General features: G+C 51.5%; 2 protein-coding genes and 1 long non-coding RNA gene across 3 annotated transcripts in view; 2 read left to right on the forward strand and 1 right to left on the reverse strand.

Annotated features, from left to right (window-relative positions):
• The window catches only part of LOC106891870 (SH3 domain-binding glutamic acid-rich-like protein 3), a 6,360-nt gene extending 4,674 nt beyond the window's left edge, over positions 1–1,686 (forward strand). The window contains exons 2-3 of the mRNA XM_014948678.1: positions 5–320; positions 718–1,686. Of these exons, the coding sequence (XP_014804164.1) occupies positions 81–320; positions 718–783 (306 nt within the window). The 5' untranslated portion in view covers positions 5–80 and the 3' untranslated portion in view covers positions 784–1,686. The remainder of the gene's footprint in view (positions 1–4; positions 321–717) is intronic.
• Positions 1,687–3,201: 1,515 nt separating this feature from the next.
• On the reverse strand, positions 3,202–15,274 carry UBXN11 (UBX domain protein 11). The gene is made up of 13 exons (XM_014948613.1): positions 15,224–15,274; positions 14,133–14,225; positions 13,759–13,859; positions 12,872–12,926; positions 11,750–11,826; positions 11,157–11,271; positions 9,550–9,767; positions 9,133–9,210; positions 7,240–7,360; positions 6,222–6,448; positions 5,942–6,009; positions 5,003–5,149; positions 3,202–3,437 (listed from the first exon to the last, which is right to left on the reverse strand). The coding sequence occupies exons 2-13, from the start codon at positions 14,137–14,139 to the stop codon at positions 3,215–3,217; spliced, it is 1,437 nt and encodes a 478-aa protein (XP_014804099.1). The 5' UTR covers positions 14,140–14,225; positions 15,224–15,274; the 3' UTR covers positions 3,202–3,214.
• Positions 15,275–17,193: 1,919 nt separating this feature from the next.
• The window catches only part of LOC106891861, a 3,088-nt gene continuing 487 nt past the window's right edge, over positions 17,194–19,794 (forward strand). Inside the window, exon 1 of the long non-coding RNA XR_001412793.1 lies at positions 17,194–17,505. This is a non-coding gene — a long non-coding RNA (uncharacterized LOC106891861). The remainder of the gene's footprint in view (positions 17,506–19,794) is intronic.

Genomic DNA, 19,794 nt, shown 5'->3' on the forward strand with positions numbered 1-19,794 from the left:
CGTGGTGTCCCCCACCCCACGCAGGACCGAGCCCTGTGGCCAGCTGGGGTTTGGCCTGTGAGCTGGGTGTAGGTGGCACCATGGGGGTGCCTGCCCACCCTTCAGGCTCCCCTCCAGCTCCCCATAACCTGCCTTTCCCACCCGTGTTCCAGATCAAATCCCAACAGAGTGAAGTAACCAGAATCCTCGATGGGAAAAACATCAAGTACGAGCTGGTGGATATCTCCCAGGACAACGCTCTGCGGGAGGAGATGAGGGCAAAGGCAGGCAACCCCAAAGCCATCCCGCCCCAGATCGTCAACGGAGACCACTACTGTGGGGTAAGGCTTGTGCTCTGCACTGGGAATAAGCACCGTGGGGGCTGGGGGGTGGGCAATAATCCCATTCTCTTGGTTTTGCCACAAATGGTGTCACAACACCTTTCAAAAAGCATCATGAGGTGCATGGACAAGGCACTGCCAGGGTTAATGGGCATTTGGAACATGGTGGTTTGTGAAAAATGGGACCTAGGGAGGAGGACTCTGTGTAACTGTGGGGCAGGGGTGTCTGCGCTGTGCGGGGCTGTCCCTGCATGTCCCTGTCACCCTCCGTGTGACTGTCACTCGTGTTGTGAACCAGTTTGTGCTGCGTGCTCAGGGGACTCCACGCTGCCTGATCCCGGTGGGGGCATGCAGCTCACTCTTGCCTCGTGAGGAACAATGTGGCTCTTCCCTGCAGGATTACGAGCTCTTTGTGGAAGCGGTGGAGCAAAACACCCTGCAGGAGTTCCTGAAGCTGGCCTGAGCCCCGGGCTCCCCTCCCGTCCTGGACTCTACCTGCATTCCTGAGCACCCTCATCTCCCACCACCTTCACTTCCAGGTTGTCAGCGCTCTCCTGGCACCGTGACCCGTCTCCCAGCGTAGGGAACAAACCCATGACCAAAACTACTCATTGCAGCTGCCTACAATTCCCTCCTGCCTAACCCTGATAATCATTTCAGAGGGATCCAAAGAAAGTCTGACGCTCGCTGGGCATGGCCTTTCAACAGAGCTGGGCCTGGCTCACACCGCAGCTTCCAGTGCCTCTGTAAACAGCAAAGCCTCTGGGGCTGTGCGAAGTGCAGCCGTCCGTCAGCCCTCTCCTCTGCAGGGAGAGCTTCTGCTTTAGGAGGGGAAGGGCTTAGGGTTGCATGTTACTTCCCACTTCTCCCAGTTGCTGTTAAAATTGTAAATCCTGCTGCCTCACTTCCTTTTTTTTCCTTTTTCCTTTTTTTTTTTTTTCATCTCAACCGCAGAGATTATGGCAACTAAGTTGAATTTTTTTTGTTTGTTTGTTTTAATTTAATGCAAAAATACTGCACAAAGCTGGGGTCTGAATGCCCACTGCAGAGGAGGCCGGGGGCAAAGGCTGGTGTCACTTGGGGAGGGGGATGGATGGGCCTAAAAGTGGGCCCCGGGCTGCTCCTCCGTCTGCCCTCGGCCCCGCTGCGGTGCCAGGGCTCCCTCGTGAGCGGTAATGGCTCAGGGCTGCTCCAGAACAGCTGATGCTCCAGCTGTCTTACCTTTCCTCTTTGAGTTGGCTTTTTATTATTTTTATTTTTTTTTTTGCAACCCGGACCAAGTGCATTTTGTTTTCCTGCCAAAAAGCGAGTTGTTTATAACCAGTGTTGTCTTCCGAGATGCTATTAAATGTTACTGTACCTTTCACCTCGGTACTCCTGGGCTTCTTTTTAAATTTGGTTTTATTTTGACTACAGGTTAAACGTCACCCTTCCTAAAGATTCTGAGTCATTTCCAGCTCAGAGAACCCGAGTCAGTTGGTACTTGCTGCTGCAGCCTGACACAAAGATCTTAACACCTTAGATTGCTGCCACCTAATCAAAGGCTCAAAGGACTTATCTGAATATTCTACAGCGTGGTAGTGACAGGTACCTCTCAAGAATTCCTCTCCTCTGCGTGGTAAGAACGACAGCCTGGGGGAGGGACAGCTTCAACCAGACACTGGAGTGAAAAACAACCCCCTGGCACAAAAACTACCTGGTTGGTTGTAGTCCAGGATATAGAGGGGCAGTGGAAAATGCTGCCCTATAGGAAGGTCTTCTGTACCTGCTATAGGTGGAAAAAGGAGGAAACTAACTTAGAGCAGTGGGGATTGTGTTACTGGTTAGGGAGAGCCTGTGGAAACAACTGGTTTGCACGAGTGGTTTCCTGTATTTGAGTTGTGCAGGGTCCAGCTCTGGTCAGGGGGGGTGTGGGGAGTGCTCTGGGCATCCTGCCCCCTTCCACAGCGACTGCGCCTTCGCAGCCTTAATGGAAGTGTGGAAACTGCAACTTAAATAAATGGTTTTATTGGGAGCCTTTAATGAGGGCTGGGTCTCTGCTAAGAGGGAACCTGCCAGAAGGCGCTGCCTCGCGCAAGTGGGAGTGTTGTCAGCTGGGAGTCAAGTGGGAGCTTGTCACAGCTCAAACAGGAAGAATGTGCTGGGGAAAAGGGGCCTGCAAAGTGCAGCCCCAGCCCCCGGGAGAGGGAGGAAGATGCTGTCCTCAGGGCTCAGCAGAGGAACAGCAAAGGGATAATGCTCTTCTCCAATGACACGGTGTCCTGTTGCAGCATCCAGCTCCTGGCTGCTGAGGGAGGGAGGGAGGCAGCTCGGAGCCCGTTGTGGCTGTGAGCCTGGGCCCTGCTGGAGCTGGGGGCTGTCCAAGGGGAAGGAGTTGTTCACGTACAGAAAACCCAGTAGCAGGATCTCCTGGCTGAGATGGGTCTGGCTCAGTCCCAGCATTGCAATGGCTCAAGGGCTTTTGGTTTAGCTTCGCTAGGGACCGTATAACTGAGCCTGTTTCTCTCGTGGTCTAAGAGCAGTTGAAATCTCTGGGGAGCAGCTGTGTTTGGAAAGCAAATTGACCCTGGCTGTTTGTCTGTCCTGCTGTAGAGAATCCCTGAGCCCAGCTGAGCGACTCCCTGGTAGCAGTGTAAAGTATAAACTCCAGCAGAGGTGAGAAACCAGGCTTTGGGTTTGAGCTGACAGAAGTGCCCCCGTGTAGGAGCCCACCTATCTTGGGGAAAAGCACCCACCTGTGAGGCAGCAGGGCTGGGTCTGGCACCCACTGCCACAGGGAGAGGCCAACCCCCCCCTCCCAGCTCTTCTCTCCATCCCAGGTAACGGCACAATGAAACTAAATCTGGAAAGACAACCCTCTCTTCTCTTCCCACCCGGGGGAGGTTATGACACAGCTAATGGTGCAAGACAGCTCCTTCCTCTTGCAGAGCTTGGGACGAGCAGCTCTTGCTGGGAGCTGTTTGTAGCCCTGTCTCCTCTTGTTGGGAGGGGTCTCTTCTCCGCAGCAGCAAGGAGGCATTGGGGACCAGGCCACATTCCTGCAGGCTCCTGGAGTTGTCTGCGTACACCCTCTGGGGAAAGGTACTGATGATCTCATACGAGTCGGAGTCTCCACCCCTAGGAAAGAACAGCACAATCTTTCCTACATATGGGATCCCCCAAGGTTTTGCCGAGATGCTCTGGCTCATCCAGCTGCGGTTGGGTAAGAGCAGAGGGAGAGACTGTTTCACAAGCACAGGCCGAGCAGAAAAAATAGGGCTTCCTGCCCAAACTGCAGACAGCCAGGCACAGAGCGGCCCTTCCAGGCTGCACAGCTGCAGTGGGGAAGGAGGCTCTTGCATCCCAACAGCAGTGAGCTCATCGTGGGCTCAGGCTGAGGCCAGAGCTATGGCCTGCAAGAGGGGTGAGCCTTGACAGGGACCTGGGGGTGTTGGTCGACTGTCAGCTGAACGTGAGCCAGCAGTGTGCCCAGGTGGCCAAGAAAGCCACCAGCATCCTGGCCTGTATCAGGAACAGCGTGGGGAGTAGGGCCCGAGGGGTGGTTGTCCCCCTGTACTGGGCACTGGTGAGGCCTCACCTTGAGTGCTGTGTCCAGTTTTGGGCCCCCTACCATAAAAAAGACATTGAGGTGCTGGAGCGGGTCCAGAGAAGGGCAACAAAGCTGGTGAGGGGTCTGGAGAACAAGTCTTATGAGGAGAGGCTGAGGGAGCTGGGGGTGTTCAGCCTGGAGAAGAGGAGGCTGAGGGGAGACCTTCTTGCTCTCTACAACTACCTGAAAGGAGGGTGTAGAGAGGTGGGGGGCGGTCTCTTCTCTCAAGTCACAGGCGACAGGACGAGAGGAAATGGCCTCAAGTTGCACCAGGGGAGGTTCAGGCTGGATATTAGGAAAAATTTTGTCACTGAAAGGGTTCTCAGCCATTGGAATGGGCTGCCCAGGGAGGTGGTGGAGGCACCATCCCTGGAGGGGTTCAAAAGAGGGGTTGATGTAGTGCTGGGAGGTATGGTTTAGTGATGATGCTCCTTGTTTGTTGTGTGGGTGTCTATTTTTGTCAGTTAGGTTGACAGTTGGACAAGATGATCTTTAAGGTCCCTTCCAACCTAGAAGATTCTGTGGTTCTGTGACTGTCCCCAAAGCTGTCCCCAAAGCCCTTGGGCAGCATTGAGTGTCCTGGAATGTAGACCATTGTGTTTGTCCATCATCCAAAGCTTCCAGGCTTCACCAACACCTTGGGAGGATGTAGAGGTGTCTGAGCAAACCATTGTGTTTGTCCATCATCCAAGCTTCCAGGCTTCACCAACACCTTGGGAGTGGTGGCAATAGGCAAGTGCTGCCGAGCAGCTGGAAGGAGGCAAAAGCAGTGATGGACCTGGGTCAGGTGACACTTTTGAGAGGACAAAAGAGGCTTATCTCTGCTGCTGCGTCAGCTTTTCGGGAAAGGTGGGGATTAAATGCTCTGAGCTAAGTGTGACCCTGGCAGTGCTTCCCAGAGAGCACCTCTGCTCTTGGGAGGAGCTAAAGCAGCTCCTAGGTGCTCAGCAGCTCCTGGGGCTGAGACTGTAACCCTCAGCCTGCTCGGTTGAGGATGATCTGTCTGAAGCAGAGCTCCAGGGCCTTCAGCCACAGCAGAGAACCCTTCCCTGGGGACCTACACAGCGAGGAGGGGAGGAAGTCCTAGACCTACCTGGCATGGGTGAGGTGCTGGCGCAGGTCCCCTATGGTCTCTGTGAGCAGCATCTTTACGATGTACGTCTGCTCCCCGCTCTCAGATTTGATGCGGAGGGTGCAGACAGCAGGGCCAGAAGCTTCAGCCTCTTCAGCTGTCTTCACCCTGGAGGTTAGAAAACCTCGTCAGCTGAGGAGTGAAGGCTCTGCTGGCAGCAGAGCTTCTGGGCTCCCAGGGTGATGCAGACAGGGAAGAGGTGTTCCATGTTTTGGGAATGTCCTTGAGATGATGAAGGAGGCCCAGTCTGGTTGTGGGTGGGCAGACCGACCCGTAGACTTTGCTTTCACTGCTTAGAGGTGCCTCAGAAAGGGGGTTGCTGACCTTTTTTAGCTTTTTCATTTTAGATCAGTGCTGACTGATAAGTACTTTGCCCTACTTTTTTGATTAAAAATAATCTGCTTGGGGTTTTTTCATTAGCTATTTGCGTCTTGTCTTGCCAGAAGACTATGAGTGGAAAAGTGTTGTTAGTGTGACCTCCCACTTGGGCATCAGTTTCCTGGAGGAATTCTCCCATTTAACATGACCACAAACAGCTTTTTAGGTGGTTTCAAACTCCTAGGCCTTGGCTTGCTGTCGGGAAAAGTATTTCACAGCAGTATTTTGAACACCAGAAGCTTTCATTATTTCATTCATGGGTTGGACTAGATGATCTGCAGAGGTCCCTTCCAACCCCATAGCATTCTGTGATTCATTAGAGATGTACAAGATGGCAGGCTTACCATGAAAAATTTGGTGGTCTTCCCAAAAGACCAAACTTGGCCTATATTTCTAATTATTTCTAAGGTATTAAAATGGTGAGTCCATTTACTGCCTCAATTAAACTTCTGAAATAAGCCCTCAGTGATGAAATAGGAGGAAGATGAGAGCCTGACAGGGCAGGGATGAAGGGGTCTGTACCTCTCCAGGGCAGACAGCCTGGGTGTCTCCACCAGGATCTCTTTGCTGCTCCGCACCCCACCAGCGCCCTGAAACCAAACCAGGTGAGTGTCACCAGTGCCAGGAAAGCCCAGAGGCAGGTGCCAAAGTGCCACGTGTGCTCTGGTGGAGCCTCTCTGGGAGGAGGAGGTTACACAGAGCCCAGAGGCCCAAGGATGGGGTGCCAGTGCTGTGCAGGGCACTGAGCCTGGGGAATTGCTGCCAGTCTCACCCTGTGGGTATTTGGGGGATCCGCTCATACCTGCTGTGCTGTTCTAGCTGAGCATTGGGCACCAATCACTTCTCCTCTGTGTTTTGAGGACTTAGAAAGCGTGTTGAGAAGCTCCTCCAAGGAGACTGTGCGACCTGCTGGAGCAGAGAGGAGATGTGTCCATGTGTGACCTTTCTGACAAACCATTTTCCCCCAGAACAGGCTGATTTGGTGAAAGGAGAGAGCACAACAGCCGACAGGGAGAGCTCTAACCTCCCCTAGTTAGGCTGAGACTGGTTTCTGTCTCCCCTGTTGAAGCTTGTCCCACTTTCTGGCCCACGAAATGTTTGATTGTCAACATCAACAGCGAGCGACTGCGCTGCCTTTTCAGCACACAGCTGGGATGCACAGCGGGGGGAAACCTGCTCAGCCCTGCTGTGAACAGGAAAAACTGAAAATATGACAGTTCTTACGGGCTTGGAAAATTTTTCATCTTGTGAGGGTGTATTTGTGGGTATCCATTCCTTTTTCTGTGGGGGCACCGGGCAATTATTTCCTCTTACTACTCGGATAAAGGAGAGGTTTAGCACAGCTTCTCTTTGTGAACAGTCTTGAGATGAATGAGCGAGTGGTTGGGTTTTATGTAAATAGGAAGCTGTTGCTGATGGGCAGTGCACATGTTTGGGTTCTTTAGTTATGCGTGCACAAACCCACTATTTTCTGTCTGTATGACTGACTGCATTTGACTCTCCAACCCCGACAGGTATTTCTTATACAGACTGCTAGAGTCTAGAGGCAAAATGAGGAATCTGTGGCCTCACTTTATGTCCTGTATCCTCTTAGGAAAGTCTAAAGAGGAATCGTTCCGTATTCAGTACAGTTAAGATCAGTCTGGCTTAAAAACTTCCACTTTTACAGAAGGAGCTTGTAGGAGAACCGAGGGCTGTTTGCAAGCTACCCCAGCCCAGATCTGCAGGGTTCCCCTCCTACCAGCTGGATCGCCCCCATAAGGTTTTGATTCTCCTTTTTGGGAGTTAACTGCAGTTTTGAGGCAGGCTTAAGGATTTACCTGGGATCTCGGTGGTTTTCTGCACGTCACTTGATTTTGAGCGGCCGACCACTTGGCCGTGGCCAGGAAAACTCCCTGGAAGGTCTCTCTCCTGAAATACCACGTCCCTTCTGTCAGTGACCTGTTGAATTAAGGCTGAATGCCATAAGCAAGTCTGACTGTTGTACAAGCTTGATCTCACAGCATCAGAGCACAATAAACCACAGCAATGACAACCAAGACTTGTAAACACCACAAGAAACCAAGAGAGCTGCTTCCTCAGGAGCTGCTCCAGCTGCCCAAACTGTGCTTGGACTTGACCTTCCTCTGTGTCTGCTTGAAAATGCTCTCCAGGTGGAAAGTGATGTGAAAGCAGCAGTTTCAGGGTGGAGAGGGATTTGGCAGGAAGAAGCTGCAGTGGGGACTGTCGGATGGCTCTAAAAAACCAAAAAAAGGCAGAGTGCTCCCCTGAGGCCCCCAGCAGTGGGGAAAGCTGTATGAGTAAGGGATGTCTCTCTGTCTGGGTTCCACTTCTGGTCCTCTTACACCTGCCTGGCCATCTCTAAGGTGGATGTGTTCTGTGTCTGTGTTTACCCCAGGTTACTGTACTATCCTGTGGCTTCCAGATGTGGCCAGCTGTGAACAAATTACAGGGAACCACAGCCACAAAAGCCTTGCACATTCCTTCCTCTTCTACCTCACTTTAACTACTGCACCTACCAGCTCACTCTGGCTGCCCGTGCAGTTGTGCCCTGCTTTCTTCGTGGCAGAGGGCAGGTGCACCCCTCTGCTTGTGCCTGCTTACGTTTCAGATGCACTCGAAGACCTAGATTAGAGTCCCCTGAGGTTCTGTGCCTGCTTTCTGCCTGAAAACGTGGCCTTGGCTTTTTGCCAGTTCAGAGAAATCAAAAAGCGGGGCCCAAAAGAACCTCAGGTGGCCAAAACCACTTAAATTGTGACAAAAGAAACTCTCCCGACATCCTCCTTGAGAGAGACTTGTTCGATCTGTTTTTAAACAAAGCTTTTTCCGGAGGAACTATTTAAGAACTTTTGTCACCTTTTTGTTACGCAGCTGTTGAGAGGCTGCACGTACTATTTCTTCTTCTGCAAAGCTTGCTGTGCTCTTAGAAGTTTTGTTCCCAGCCCAGATTCACCGAGGCAGAGAAACCAATTCAGTCCCAATGTCGAAATGCTCGTTTACTTCCCGTAACGGCTCTAGCAGGTGTGTTCCCAGCCATGCACAGAATTAAGCTGCATGTAGGCCTTTTTCAAAAACCCTGAACTTTATTTTACAGAATCACAGAATCTTCTAGGTCCCCTTCCCCGAGATAAACATGCACAGAATTAAGCTACATGTAGGCCTTTTTCAAAAACCCTGAACTTTATTTTACAGAAGCACAGAATCTTCTAGGGTGGAAGGGACCTTAAAGATCATCTTGTCCAACCGTCAACCTCACTGACAAAAATAGACCCCCACACAACAAACAAGGAGCATCATCACTAAACCAGACCTCCCAGCACTACATCAACCCCTCTTTTGAACACCTCCAGGGATGGGGCCTCCACCCCCTCCCTGGGCAGCCCATGCCAATGGCTGAGAACCCTTTCAGTGACAAAGTTTTTCCTAATATCCAGCCTGAACCTCCCCTGGGGTAACTTGAGGCCATTTCCTCTTGTCCTGTCACCTGGGACTTGAGAAAAGAGACCGACCCCCACCTCTCTACACCCTCCTTTCAGGGAGTTGTAGAGAGCAATAAGGTCTCCCCTCAGCCTCCTCTTCTCCAGGCTGAGTAACCCCAGTTTGCTGTGGGGAGCATCCGGCAGATTGGTGAAAGCAACTGGAACTATTTTTTTGGGAGGCAAAAGAGCAATTTCTTCCAAAAAAGCTGCTGAAGGGGGGTTTGTCCTGCTTACCTGCAAAGGGATGCCGTCTGGGTAGCGCATCTGCAACTCTGAAGGGAAATACCCATCCATAATATCCTGCAGGCATTGCTGAAACAAAATGAGAGCTCATGGTCATACCACAGACTTCCTATTTCTCTCATGACTGATAGATTCCTTCTGGGCTGCTCCTGTTTGTGGCATTACTGCCGTGCAGAAAAGTCTGCATAAAAAGACGCAGAATCTTCATCTTTAAAAATTACCAAAGACACACTAGTCTTTAAAGGCACCATGGGAATGGCAGGTGAGAAGCTAGAGGTCTCAATGGCTGCTTCTTTTTAGGACTGGGATGAGCTCACAAGCCCTATTCCTACACGTGCCCTTTCCTGAGGCTTAGTGAAGGACAGAGGGATGGCTCTAAGTCTAATTCCTCTACAGACCTTTCCGTACCTGTGTGGATGGGTCCTCGTAGGGCCGAAAGGCTCCGTTGAACATCACGATCCCATTTTGATAGAGTGTCAGAGGGAGGGGTTTGGGCTGTCTGAGCCGAGCACCCCCAGGCGTGTGCTCGATCTGAGAAATGCCTTCTCCAGCCAGCACGTTCAAATCCTTCACCTTTTCCAAGATTAAATCAAAATCAATCTGGTGTTTGGAAACGACTGCTTCACCTGCGGCAGAGGGGTCAGAGTTAGAGGGGGAAGGGGACAAGCAGCTTTCACTTCTGCATGGATGTGTTCGAGGTGTGTATGAGTCCTAACATTTTGGGGCTGTTATTCTGCCTCTCCATGCTTTGCTTTTTGCACTTGTGTGGTGCAACACGGCTGTTGTGGTGCTGTGCTGGCAGGTTTGCATGGGTGTGTGCAAACCACGAGGGCAGGGCAGCAGGGAAACAACCCTCTTGCTGCAAGCTGCTCTCACCCCAGAGCAGCTACGGATGCAGCCAGCTCTTTCGAGAGCGCGCTCAGCATCTTCCCCTTGGTTGTAATTTCAAAAAAAGTGTCGTGTCGGCCCTTAACGTGGTGCTGTGAGAAATGCAAGGACTGAGGAACTTAACTAGTTGGATTAACTAGATTGGATAAATGGATCAGGGCAGACTCGCTGTAGGAGTGCCAGGGTAAACACAGCCAGGTGCTTGCCACCGGCAGATTGCTTGCCCTCGCTGCGGATGTTTATCTGGGTGGTAGGGAGGTTGGTAGGGTGAAGCAGTGAGTTGTGATAGGAGAGAAAACTGAAATCAGAGGAAACGAAAGAAGAGATGTAGGTAAAGCTAAAGGCTTTGGTATTTTCTGTTCTGCTTTTTTAATGATTTGATAAAGGAGGGCAGCTTTGATGAAGGGTGAACTGAAAACAACGTAAATTATTTCCGCTGCTTCCCTCGTTTTCTACCCTCCTGTATCTAAGGGAGGGAAGGCTTAGTTAGCTAATATTTGCATGATGGTTAGGAAGCAGCATTAGTGGTACAGTCCAAATATTATTCTTTTTTTTTTTTCTCCTCTATTACTGCTTCCTAAGAAGCCATTGCCAAATCTGCTTGGATCCCATACAGCACAATCAGGTCTCAATTAAACCACTCACGTGGTAGTTGGGAGGAAAAGCAAACAATACTCTCTGATGGAGCCAGACAATATGGGTAAGTTACTATGTGCTACTATATACACAAAGCATCTGATTCCGTTTTCCACCCATTTTACGTCAATGTTATTAGAGCAATCAAGCTTCAAACGTTTAGGGTATGGGAACTCTTCAGGAAGCAGTTGCTTTGAGGGTATCCTTCCAAATGGCTGAGCCATGGGGTTCTCTCCTCTTCCTCTAGACAGGGCTTACAAAATTTAGGTATATAGAATCCCAACATTCTGCCTGGCTTAGCTCTTGTTAAGTTGCTTCATGTCTCTGTCCCTCAGATGGACTGGTGTGAAGACCTCAGCAGAGGATCACAAATTCTGAAGGCCCAAATCCAAGGGTCTTGGATGCTTATATGCTCTGGAAGTATCATACCTTGTCTAATCAAGCAGCAGGAGCTAGAATAGCTGCTTCAGCACAGAGTGCTGGTGTTTTACCTGGCTTCCAGAGGCTCCTTGCTGGTAGCTCTTCTTCATCCTTGAGCGATTCTAAATCTTCCAGGTGTTCATGTCTCTCTCCGACCCAAATCAGACCATAGTCATTTAGAAACCGCTTTAAGAGGAAAGTAAAAGTCAGAGTTGTAGACCAGAGCTTTGGAAAACTAGAAACAGAAGCCTGAGAGCTGCAACTGTGAGAAGCAGAAGGGGAATTGGAAGAGAAGGTTTGTCTTGAGGCTTTTGGGCCCTGGCAGATGTACAAACTCACTGGCAGGGCAGTAGTAGAAGCTCTACTATTAGTAGGCAAAAGGGAGAATGAAAGCATCTGTAGTGACCCAGTAATCTCCCAAGACTGTAGTAGCTGTAAAGAATATTTCTACAGCCCTGAAAATCAAAATGAAGAGGCTTGCAGGAGGCACAAATGTTTGTGTATTAAAATAAAACTCTTGCTGCCTTGTAGCTCACATGCAACTTCTTTCTTTTCAGAGGTGTGAGGTGAAGAATTGTAACAACCAAAGTGTCAGCTTGAAAAAGACCAAGCAGCCCAACGATCTCAAACCAGAGGAGCAGATGGCTTAGGGCGAGTGGCTCACCTCCATCTCCCAGACCTGGGTCTGCAGCTGAAGGCACCTAATTTCCAGTTCCTCTGCTGTGGGTAAGTCAGGAGCATCTGAAAGGGAGAAGACTTCTTGTTTCTACGTACACCCTTAAAGAAGAGCCATAGATAACCTGTGTCACACAGCACAGATGCCCCAGCAGTCCCTGCCTGTACTGTTAAGTGAACTCTTAGCCTGTATGACACGAGCTGAGTATGAGCTCTGCATGCTGGTCCCTGCCAATTCAACCTGCAGCAGTTTGATGAAGGTGCCAATAAACTAACAGATAGTTGTGAATGACACTGGGGAAGTTTGATGCTGCAGGAAGCTGATGTGAGCAGTGCTGTTTGCAATTATACAATGAGAATTGCTTGGCTTACTCAGTCTTAAGGGACCCATTTAAAAAAATGAGCAGGTGTCCACTAAAGCTGGATCCAGAAGCCAAGGCTGAGTGGCTAGAACAATGCACGAGGAGGTATAAAACATGTGTTTTCGGTTTGGCGGGCATGTTCTGCTGTGCTCAGGAAATGGAGAACTCACCACAGCTTTTTGCTAAACCAAGGTGGTTCAGCTGTTGTGGGAAATGTGTTGGGCCTCAGCCGGAGAGCTGCTGGATTCCAAGAAACTGAAGGGGGTGGAGAGACCTTCAGTGACTCACTCAAAGCTGGGTTCAATTTAGAGCAAGGCTGCCTTATAGGACAAGTGAGCCTGGACCTGTAACGCTGTTCGGGACTCCAAGTAGATTTTTTTTGTTTTACATACCTGTGAGTAGCTCTGTTTTTCCAGCCTGTTTGAACTCTGCAGTTTTTAAGGGGTTTTTTCTGACCATCCTCAGGTATCTGTGTGGTTGGTCTGTGTGCGTGGAAACTTAGTAACGCGTCGAAAACAGGTCAGGAAATAACATGTTGAAATGCACCAGAAAAGCCGCATCACATATGAAAATATAAAGTGCTTTGGTAAACAGTACTCTGTGTGTGTAACTGATACTGCTCTCTGAAGAGGCCCTTGGGCTTTGGAGGCAAGGATGGCTCAGAGACAAGGTCTCTGTTGCAGCAGCAGGAGCTCTGTAGCTCTCCCACAGGTAGGAGCAAGGTGCCAAGGGTAGAACGATTTTTTTACCTTCTCCTTTCTGAAGAGTCTTCATCTTCTCTTCCAGTTCAGCAATCCTCCTGTCCTTCAGGACCAGAACAAATAATGACCTTAATTAGTTCCTTGGCCTTCAGAACCTTGAGGCACAGTTTGCATAATTAGTCCTGGCTGGGTGAGTCAGTGGGACGCGGACTCTCACCCCACTTGGAGACAGGCAAAATAAGGGTCAGAAAGGCTGTATCACTTCACAAATACCTTAATTAGACTCAAATGAGGGGTGGGATATAAATATACAGCACCAAGAATAGGAGAGAGGGGCATGCTGACCTATCTTCACCTTCTCCATCTGCACAAGAGCTACAGGGAGCCACGCAGGCTCGTGCCCCTGTGCTTCCCCCTCAGGCACAGCTCGTGCTCTGACCTGCCATAAGTGGCTGATCTGGAAATGAAACCAGCATCTCTGCAGTCACCTCTTAAATACTTTTTCTTATTTTTATTTTTTTTATTCTAAGCTGCAAGAATGCAAAGAGGTCTGCCCCAGGATGATTCTGCTCCACTTCTTAAATACCTTTTCTTATTTTTATTTTTTTTTATTCTAAGCTGCAAGAAGGCAAAGAGGTCTGCCCCAGGATGATTCTGCTGCATAAGCAGCTGTTGTTTTGGAAAGTAAAAGGAGAAGAAAGGGCTGAAGCCAAACAGCTAGTGATGTGTGTGAAGGGGTGCTGAGAATCTTCAAGAAGTCACCCCAAGGACTGATACAGTTGCTCTGCAGTTTTCCAAAGGCTTGTTTGTGTAACTGACAGAGCAGGCTACAGACTAACTTGTTTTAGCCCAAACCAGGTCTGAGCTGATGCTCCTGTGGCTTCAACCATCAAAGCAGGGCACAGAGCAGGTTCAGTAAGGGGCAGGATTTTTACCTTCAGCTGGATTTCTTGTGCTTGTTCATCTATTTTTTGTTCCAACAGGGTGATTTTTTGCATCAGGGAGGACACGGAGTCCATGTCAGCGTGAGCTGTGCCTGAAAGCACAAAAACAATGTGTTATCTCTCTAAAATGGCGATGGGTAGTGGAGGTTCATCTGTGCCATAGGGGACCCCACACAAGAATTCCTTTCCAGGTAGGACAAGGGGGTACCTTTTTGGGGAACTGGATAGAAATCCCTCGGCTCTTGAGTGGTGTATGTGAGAGGGGGACCACAGGAATTAACCCTGCCCTGGGGGTAGAGGACACCAGGCTCTGTCACTGAGAAACTGTGATGACCCAGAATCCCCTAATCATTGTGGGACTTTACCCTGCATGTTCTTTTTCAGCGTTGTCCCCCTTGAGCAGGAGGGGAGACTGCCTGGAGCTGGATCCTTTGTCCTGGGAGACAGACTGTCTTCTTCTGAGAAGAGGCACGAAAAGCATGAAAAAAAGAAAACAGGTCAATGTTTTGGATACGACTTCTCCAAAAGCAGGTAAAGAAATACTGGTGTTGTGCTGAGGGAAAGAGAGGGCCGGAGAAAGCAGGGTGGCCCAGTCTATTTACTCCCACAAGCACTCCAACTAATTAATGACTGTGTGTGGGCACTCGTTATGAGCCAGGACGCAAGGGAAAGTACAATCTCAGCAGCTGGAAAGAGTGAACATGAAATGGAGCTTGCAGAAAGAGACCATGGCACTAGTACAGAGCATCCTATGCTGCACAGTGAGGCAAAACGTGGTAATATTTAGCTATTTTAACAAAAAGGACAACACCCCGGGGTTAAGAGAAGCAGCACACTTCACTGGGAATGGAAAAGGAGGTTTTTGCTTTAAGATCTAGTTGGCAGGATGTGACCTAAAATGGAACTGTAAAAATAGATGAGGCTTTGCTGAGAAATGTGGAAACCTTTTGTTTCTTATCTGATTGTGGACACATGTAGGAGGGAAAGAGCTACAATAATTGCAAAACATGTAGGATAGTAAGAAAAGCCTTACCAGTGGATGGAATGAACTTGGGCTGCTTTGCCCTTTGAGTAAAAATAAGAAGGGATAATATGTAAAAAATAAAGCATGGCTTCATTAACTTTGGGAGGATTTGCTTGAGGGGCAGATTTTTAAAAATTTAATTGACAGGCCTGTTCAGAAAAGTCCAAACTGTATACTTTTCTCAACAGCCCATCTTCCCAGGCCGTACACCCTTGTTTTCTTGGCAGAGTGGGTGTTCATACACCCATAACTCGTCATTAAAATCCTTGAGCTGGAATGTGTGGGAGCTGCCTGAGAGCAGAGCGGGGTGAAAGCGGGGTGAGTGAGGTTCAGCAGGAGTGGGTGAAGGAGCTGACACTTGTGATGCCGTTGCAGCTGCAGAAAGCAACTCTTCTCCCCTTGAAACGGAGGAAACACAAACGTGATACGAACCTGTGTGAGACCTGAGTGACCCACATCCCCGGTTCCTGCTGGGGGCTGATGCCAGCCTGGAGGAGGCAGGTAAGAAATTTGGGGTGTTTTATTCCAGCTGGTGGTGTTGCAGAGTCTGTCACCCTCATGTGGGTCCCCAGTGGCAAAAAGGGGCTCAAAATAAGGGCGGCAACCGGTTACCTGTGTGTGTGAGGCCTGGGGGGGGAGGCCTGATGTGAGTGGCAGCGCTGGGGGCAGCCCGGCCTGTGCTGGGGGGAAATACAGTGTGTGTTGGGGGTCCCTCGTGGTGTGTGGGGGTTCCCCAAACCTCGGGGGAGGGGAGGGAAGAGGGAGGTCCCAAACGGCGGGGGGGTTCCCCTCGCCTTCCCCTCCCTGGCGCCACACTCACCCCGCGCTCAGCGTGCCGCCGCCATCTTGTTTACAGGCGGTTGCCGCGGCGACGCAGCGCCGCTGCCCATTGGCTCAGCCCCGATCACGTGAAAGGCGAGGCAGCCTGAGGACTATAGATCCCAGCATGCACCGCTCCGCCGCCCCTCAGGGACCCCGGCTATGGCGCGGTCACCCCGTCCAGGCCCGGAGTCCTGCGAGTTGCCTCACAGGACCCGTCGCCGTCCCTGCTTGTCCCCTCGGGGGCCACCAGACCCCAGTGCGCCTCGGGGGGATGCCCCGGGGCCACCCGGACCTGCGCCTGGGGGCGATTCGGCCTCCCGGCTCGTTGGCGGGGCCTTCCCGGCCTGCCTGAATCCTGAGGGCCGAGGAGGGAGGCTGAAGGGCTCCCCGTCTGTCTTCTGCCCTGCACACCGGCCCGCAAAACTGTGCTTTTTTGACCTTCCCTCGTTTCAGAGTACTTCAAAGGTTTGCCAGTGCTGAGACCCAGCCGGAGCATGACGCGATGCTGCCTTTCCTCAGACATCCACAGCTTCAGCTGGTAGACATGGGCTGAGGCATCACAGCTCCTCCTGATTTCCTCACCTTCCCCTTCTCTGTTTTCTAGCAAGGCTTTCCCTCACCCAGGCAGTACCGCAAGCTTGTTTTGCCTCGCTGATGCTCTGAACTCCACCTAGTCCTTGCCTCCATCCAGAGACCTTTCCCTGTGTGTCACCCATTCCTGCCCACCGCTGCCTCTGCTCTCTGGAGAGCTCGGCCTCGACAGTTGGAGAGCGGCAGAACAGGCCCATTTTTAGCACCTTTTATGGGATGTTGGTTGGCCCCAAGAGACTTTCATTTTGACGCTTCTGTGAAGTGAAAAAAAATTCACTAAATTTGGTGAAGCTTTGCCGCAGAGGAGCCTTCAGCTCCGGGCAGAGGCTGTCGGTGGGTTTGCTGCACTGCGATGCGCTTCACCAACACAAAACCAGACAGCGGGTGTATGTGCTTGGCACGTTTCGGTAGCTTTACTGATTTCAAACTATCTTTAAATCACAAGATCTCTTTTGTTTCCTCCTGCTGCTGCAGTTGAGTGGGTGAAGGGTGCTCAGAGATCCGCTGTGAGGAGATGGATGTTTGGGGGCTGGAAGGAAGCATTTCCCTGATCCATTACCTGGATCAGACAATCCCAGGCGTGTAACGGATATTCAGAGGGACAGCTTGGACCCAGCTTCTGCCCTGAGTTGCAGGGAAGGAGGTTTCTTACACAATGCAGAGCCCTTGTTGAAACGTTGGCTGCGATTTACAAACCTTCTCAGTGAACCAGGGTGGGTTTTAACCCATAACCACAACTGGGTCTTCATGGGCATGGGGCACGGGACAGGGAGAAGCAGAGCTCAGCCTGGGGGGGCATTTCATGCTGCAGGTGGAATTTTGTGATGTAGGAAAACACAGGGCAAGGAGCTTGCTGCCTTTGCTGGAGATGGTGGCCAGGACATCCCGCTCGGGGGTGGCTGTGTGGCCATGCCAGGGAGCAGAGAGAGCAGGAGTTCTTTTTATGCTGGAAGACGTAGATCGAGGCCAGAGAGAGAAAAATCGAGGCCGAAAGGGCTGTTTGGGGTTGTGTCTGTTTGGAGATCCCCGTATCTTGCAACTTCTCCCTCACAACATCCGCAGGAGATGCAGCTTCCCCAAACGGCCGGAGGTTCAAACGTTCCTCTGGGGTGGCGCAGGGGCTGGGGCAGGAAGGTGTGATTGGTGAGAGCGGGGCCCCCGCTGCGCTTTAAAGCCTCCGACTGCAATCGCTGCGAGCAGATGACGAGGTGTCACAGCACATCCTGCACCCGGCCCCGACCATGCAGCCCCTCCAGCGCTCCCACCTGCTCTTCCTCCTCGCCCTCCTTGTCCTCTGCATGGTAAGAGAAACCCCACGGCGTGGGGACTCATGGAGACTTGGGGGGGGGTCCAGCCAGCTCTGTCCTGTGGGTGTGACGGCAGTTTTGGGGACTGTGGGGTTCAACTGGTGGGAGAATTGCTGCTGGACTTCAGCCTTTGACTTTCTTTTTGACTTCAGCCCTGGCTGTGGTCTTGTAAGGTCTAAATACTTCCACGCGTTGCTTTTTTAAAGCTTTTTTTATTTAGTAAGAGCATCGTGCAGATCTGTAACCTTCACGTGTAGCTTTCTACCACATCCTGCAGCCTCTCCTTTGCACGCTGGCCCCAGCCCGTGCTCGGTGTGGGGACACCGAGGGTGGCTGCAGGGCCATGGGGACACCGGGTGGGCACACAGCTGTCCCCATTCCTCTCACTTCTCCCCACTGGAGGCTATTTTCCTTCCCCCTGGGAGGCTCCACGGGGGGCTGGTGGATGTTGTCTCTCTCCTGTGTGGGGACCGTTGTGTAGGTGGGACGAAGGTGGTGGGGTTTCAGGGAGGTGATGCTTTTCAGGGCAGCTCTGGGGATGATTTTTTTTTTTTCTACAGCATTTTAGACAGATTTGTGTGGGGTTGAAAAGACCTCATGGCATAAGAGTGCCTGCGAGAGGGGGCAGAGCCGGGCGTTGGGGCTCTATCCTGGGTCTGGAGGGACCTGGGGAATGGTGAAAACCAGTATGGGGGCTGGTGCAGATGGAAATGGTGTCCCTTTTCCAGCAGCCCTGCTGTGGTCCCCGTTCACAGGCGTAATGTACAGCCCTGTACACCAGGGGTTCTGGGAAAGGACCAATAATCCAGAGAGAGCAGAGTGATCCTGCACACTCAGGGCACGAGAGATTCACGCAAACGCCTTCATTTGGAAGGTGCTGATTTTTAGAGATGGAAGGAAACTGCCCCAATGTCACCATTTCACACACCGCCCGACACATCCCTGCTCATGACAGCCCCGGGGAAATGGGGGTCCCTCCTCCTCCCTTTCACACCTCCACTTCTGCATCTGCAGGCCCCGTGGGCCACCACAGCCCCAGCCACTTCCTTGCCACCATCTGAGGGGCAGAGACCAATCCCTGGCTCCTACTTCACAGAATCTTAATGGTTGGAAACAACCCCTGAGATCACCAAGTCCAACCATAAACTGGTTGGACCCTCAACCCCCGTTGCCGTGATGGGTCCCAGGCTGGCGTTTTTGGGACCACCCAACTCAAATTTCCTTCTTGAGGTGATGAGGACCCCAACTCACCCCTTCTGCTGGGGCTTCCCCCTGTTTCTAAAAGCTGCTGGCTAGAATCAAGAGCCTAATCAGGCGAGGGAGAGCTTGGGGAAAACCCCGAAGGCAACGGGGACTTCTGCATGTGGTGTGAAGGGGAACCTGTGGTGGGAGAGTGGTGGCCATGTGTCCCCCAGGGGAGGGGGCAGTGGGGTGGCCCTGGCTCCTTTCTGCCCCAGGAGAATCATAGAATCGTCCAGGTTGGAAAGGACCTTAAAGATCATCTAGTCCAACCATCAACCTAACTCTGACAAAAAAATAAGAAAGAAGCAATAAAAAAATCACTAAACCATATTCTTGAGGACCATGTCAACCCGTCTTTTGAACACCTCCAGGGATGGTGCCTCAACCACTTCCCTGGGCAGCCCATTCCAATGCTGGAGAACCCCTTTTGTGAAGAAATTTTTCCTAATATCCAATCTAAACCTCCCCTGGTGCAACTTGAGGCCATTTCCTCTTGTCCTATCTCCCGTGATGTGGGAGACGAGACCGACTTCTCTACACCCCCCCTTCAGGGAGTTATAGAGCGCGATAAGGTCTCCCCTCAGCCTCCTCTTCTTCAGACTGAACACCCCCAGCTCCCTCAGCCTCTCCTAGAATCACAGAATCATAGAATTGCCCAGGCCGGAAGGGACCTCCAAAGGCCATCTAGTCCGACCTCCCGCAGTCAGCAGGGACACCCCCAACTAGACCAGGTTGCCCAGGGCCTCGTCGAGCCTCTCCTTGAATATCTCCAGGGAAGGGGCCTCAACCACCTCCCTGGGCAACCTGTTCCAGTGCTCCACCACCCTCACAGTGAAGAACCCTCTCCTCATCTCCAGTCTAAATCTGTTCCCCTCCAGCTTGAAGCCATTGCCCCTCGTCCTGTCACTGCAGGCCTTTCTAAACAGGTTCTCCCCAGCCTTCCTGTAGGCTCCCTTCAGGTACTGGAAGGCTGCTATTAGGTCTCCCCGGAGCCTCCTCTTCTCCAGGCTGAACAACCCCAGCTCCCTCAGCCTGTCCTCG

The sequence above is a fragment of the Calidris pugnax genome, unplaced genomic scaffold (assembly GCF_001431845.1).
Source record: "Calidris pugnax isolate Ruff unplaced genomic scaffold, ASM143184v1 scaffold162, whole genome shotgun sequence".
Lineage (NCBI taxonomy): Eukaryota > Metazoa > Chordata > Aves > Charadriiformes > Scolopacidae > Calidris > Calidris pugnax.

Excerpts from the sequence above, each read along its gene's own strand:
- UBXN11 (XM_014948613.1), bottom strand. Across the intron at positions 12,927-13,758 it reads CACAAGAAATCCAGCTGAAG|GACAGGAGGATTGCTGAACT; the intron begins GTAAAAATCCTG and ends CTGGTCCTGAAG. Across the intron at positions 9,211-9,549 it reads ACGAGGACCCATCCACACAG|CAATGCCTGCAGGATATTAT; the intron begins GTACGGAAAGGT and ends ATTTTGTTTCAG.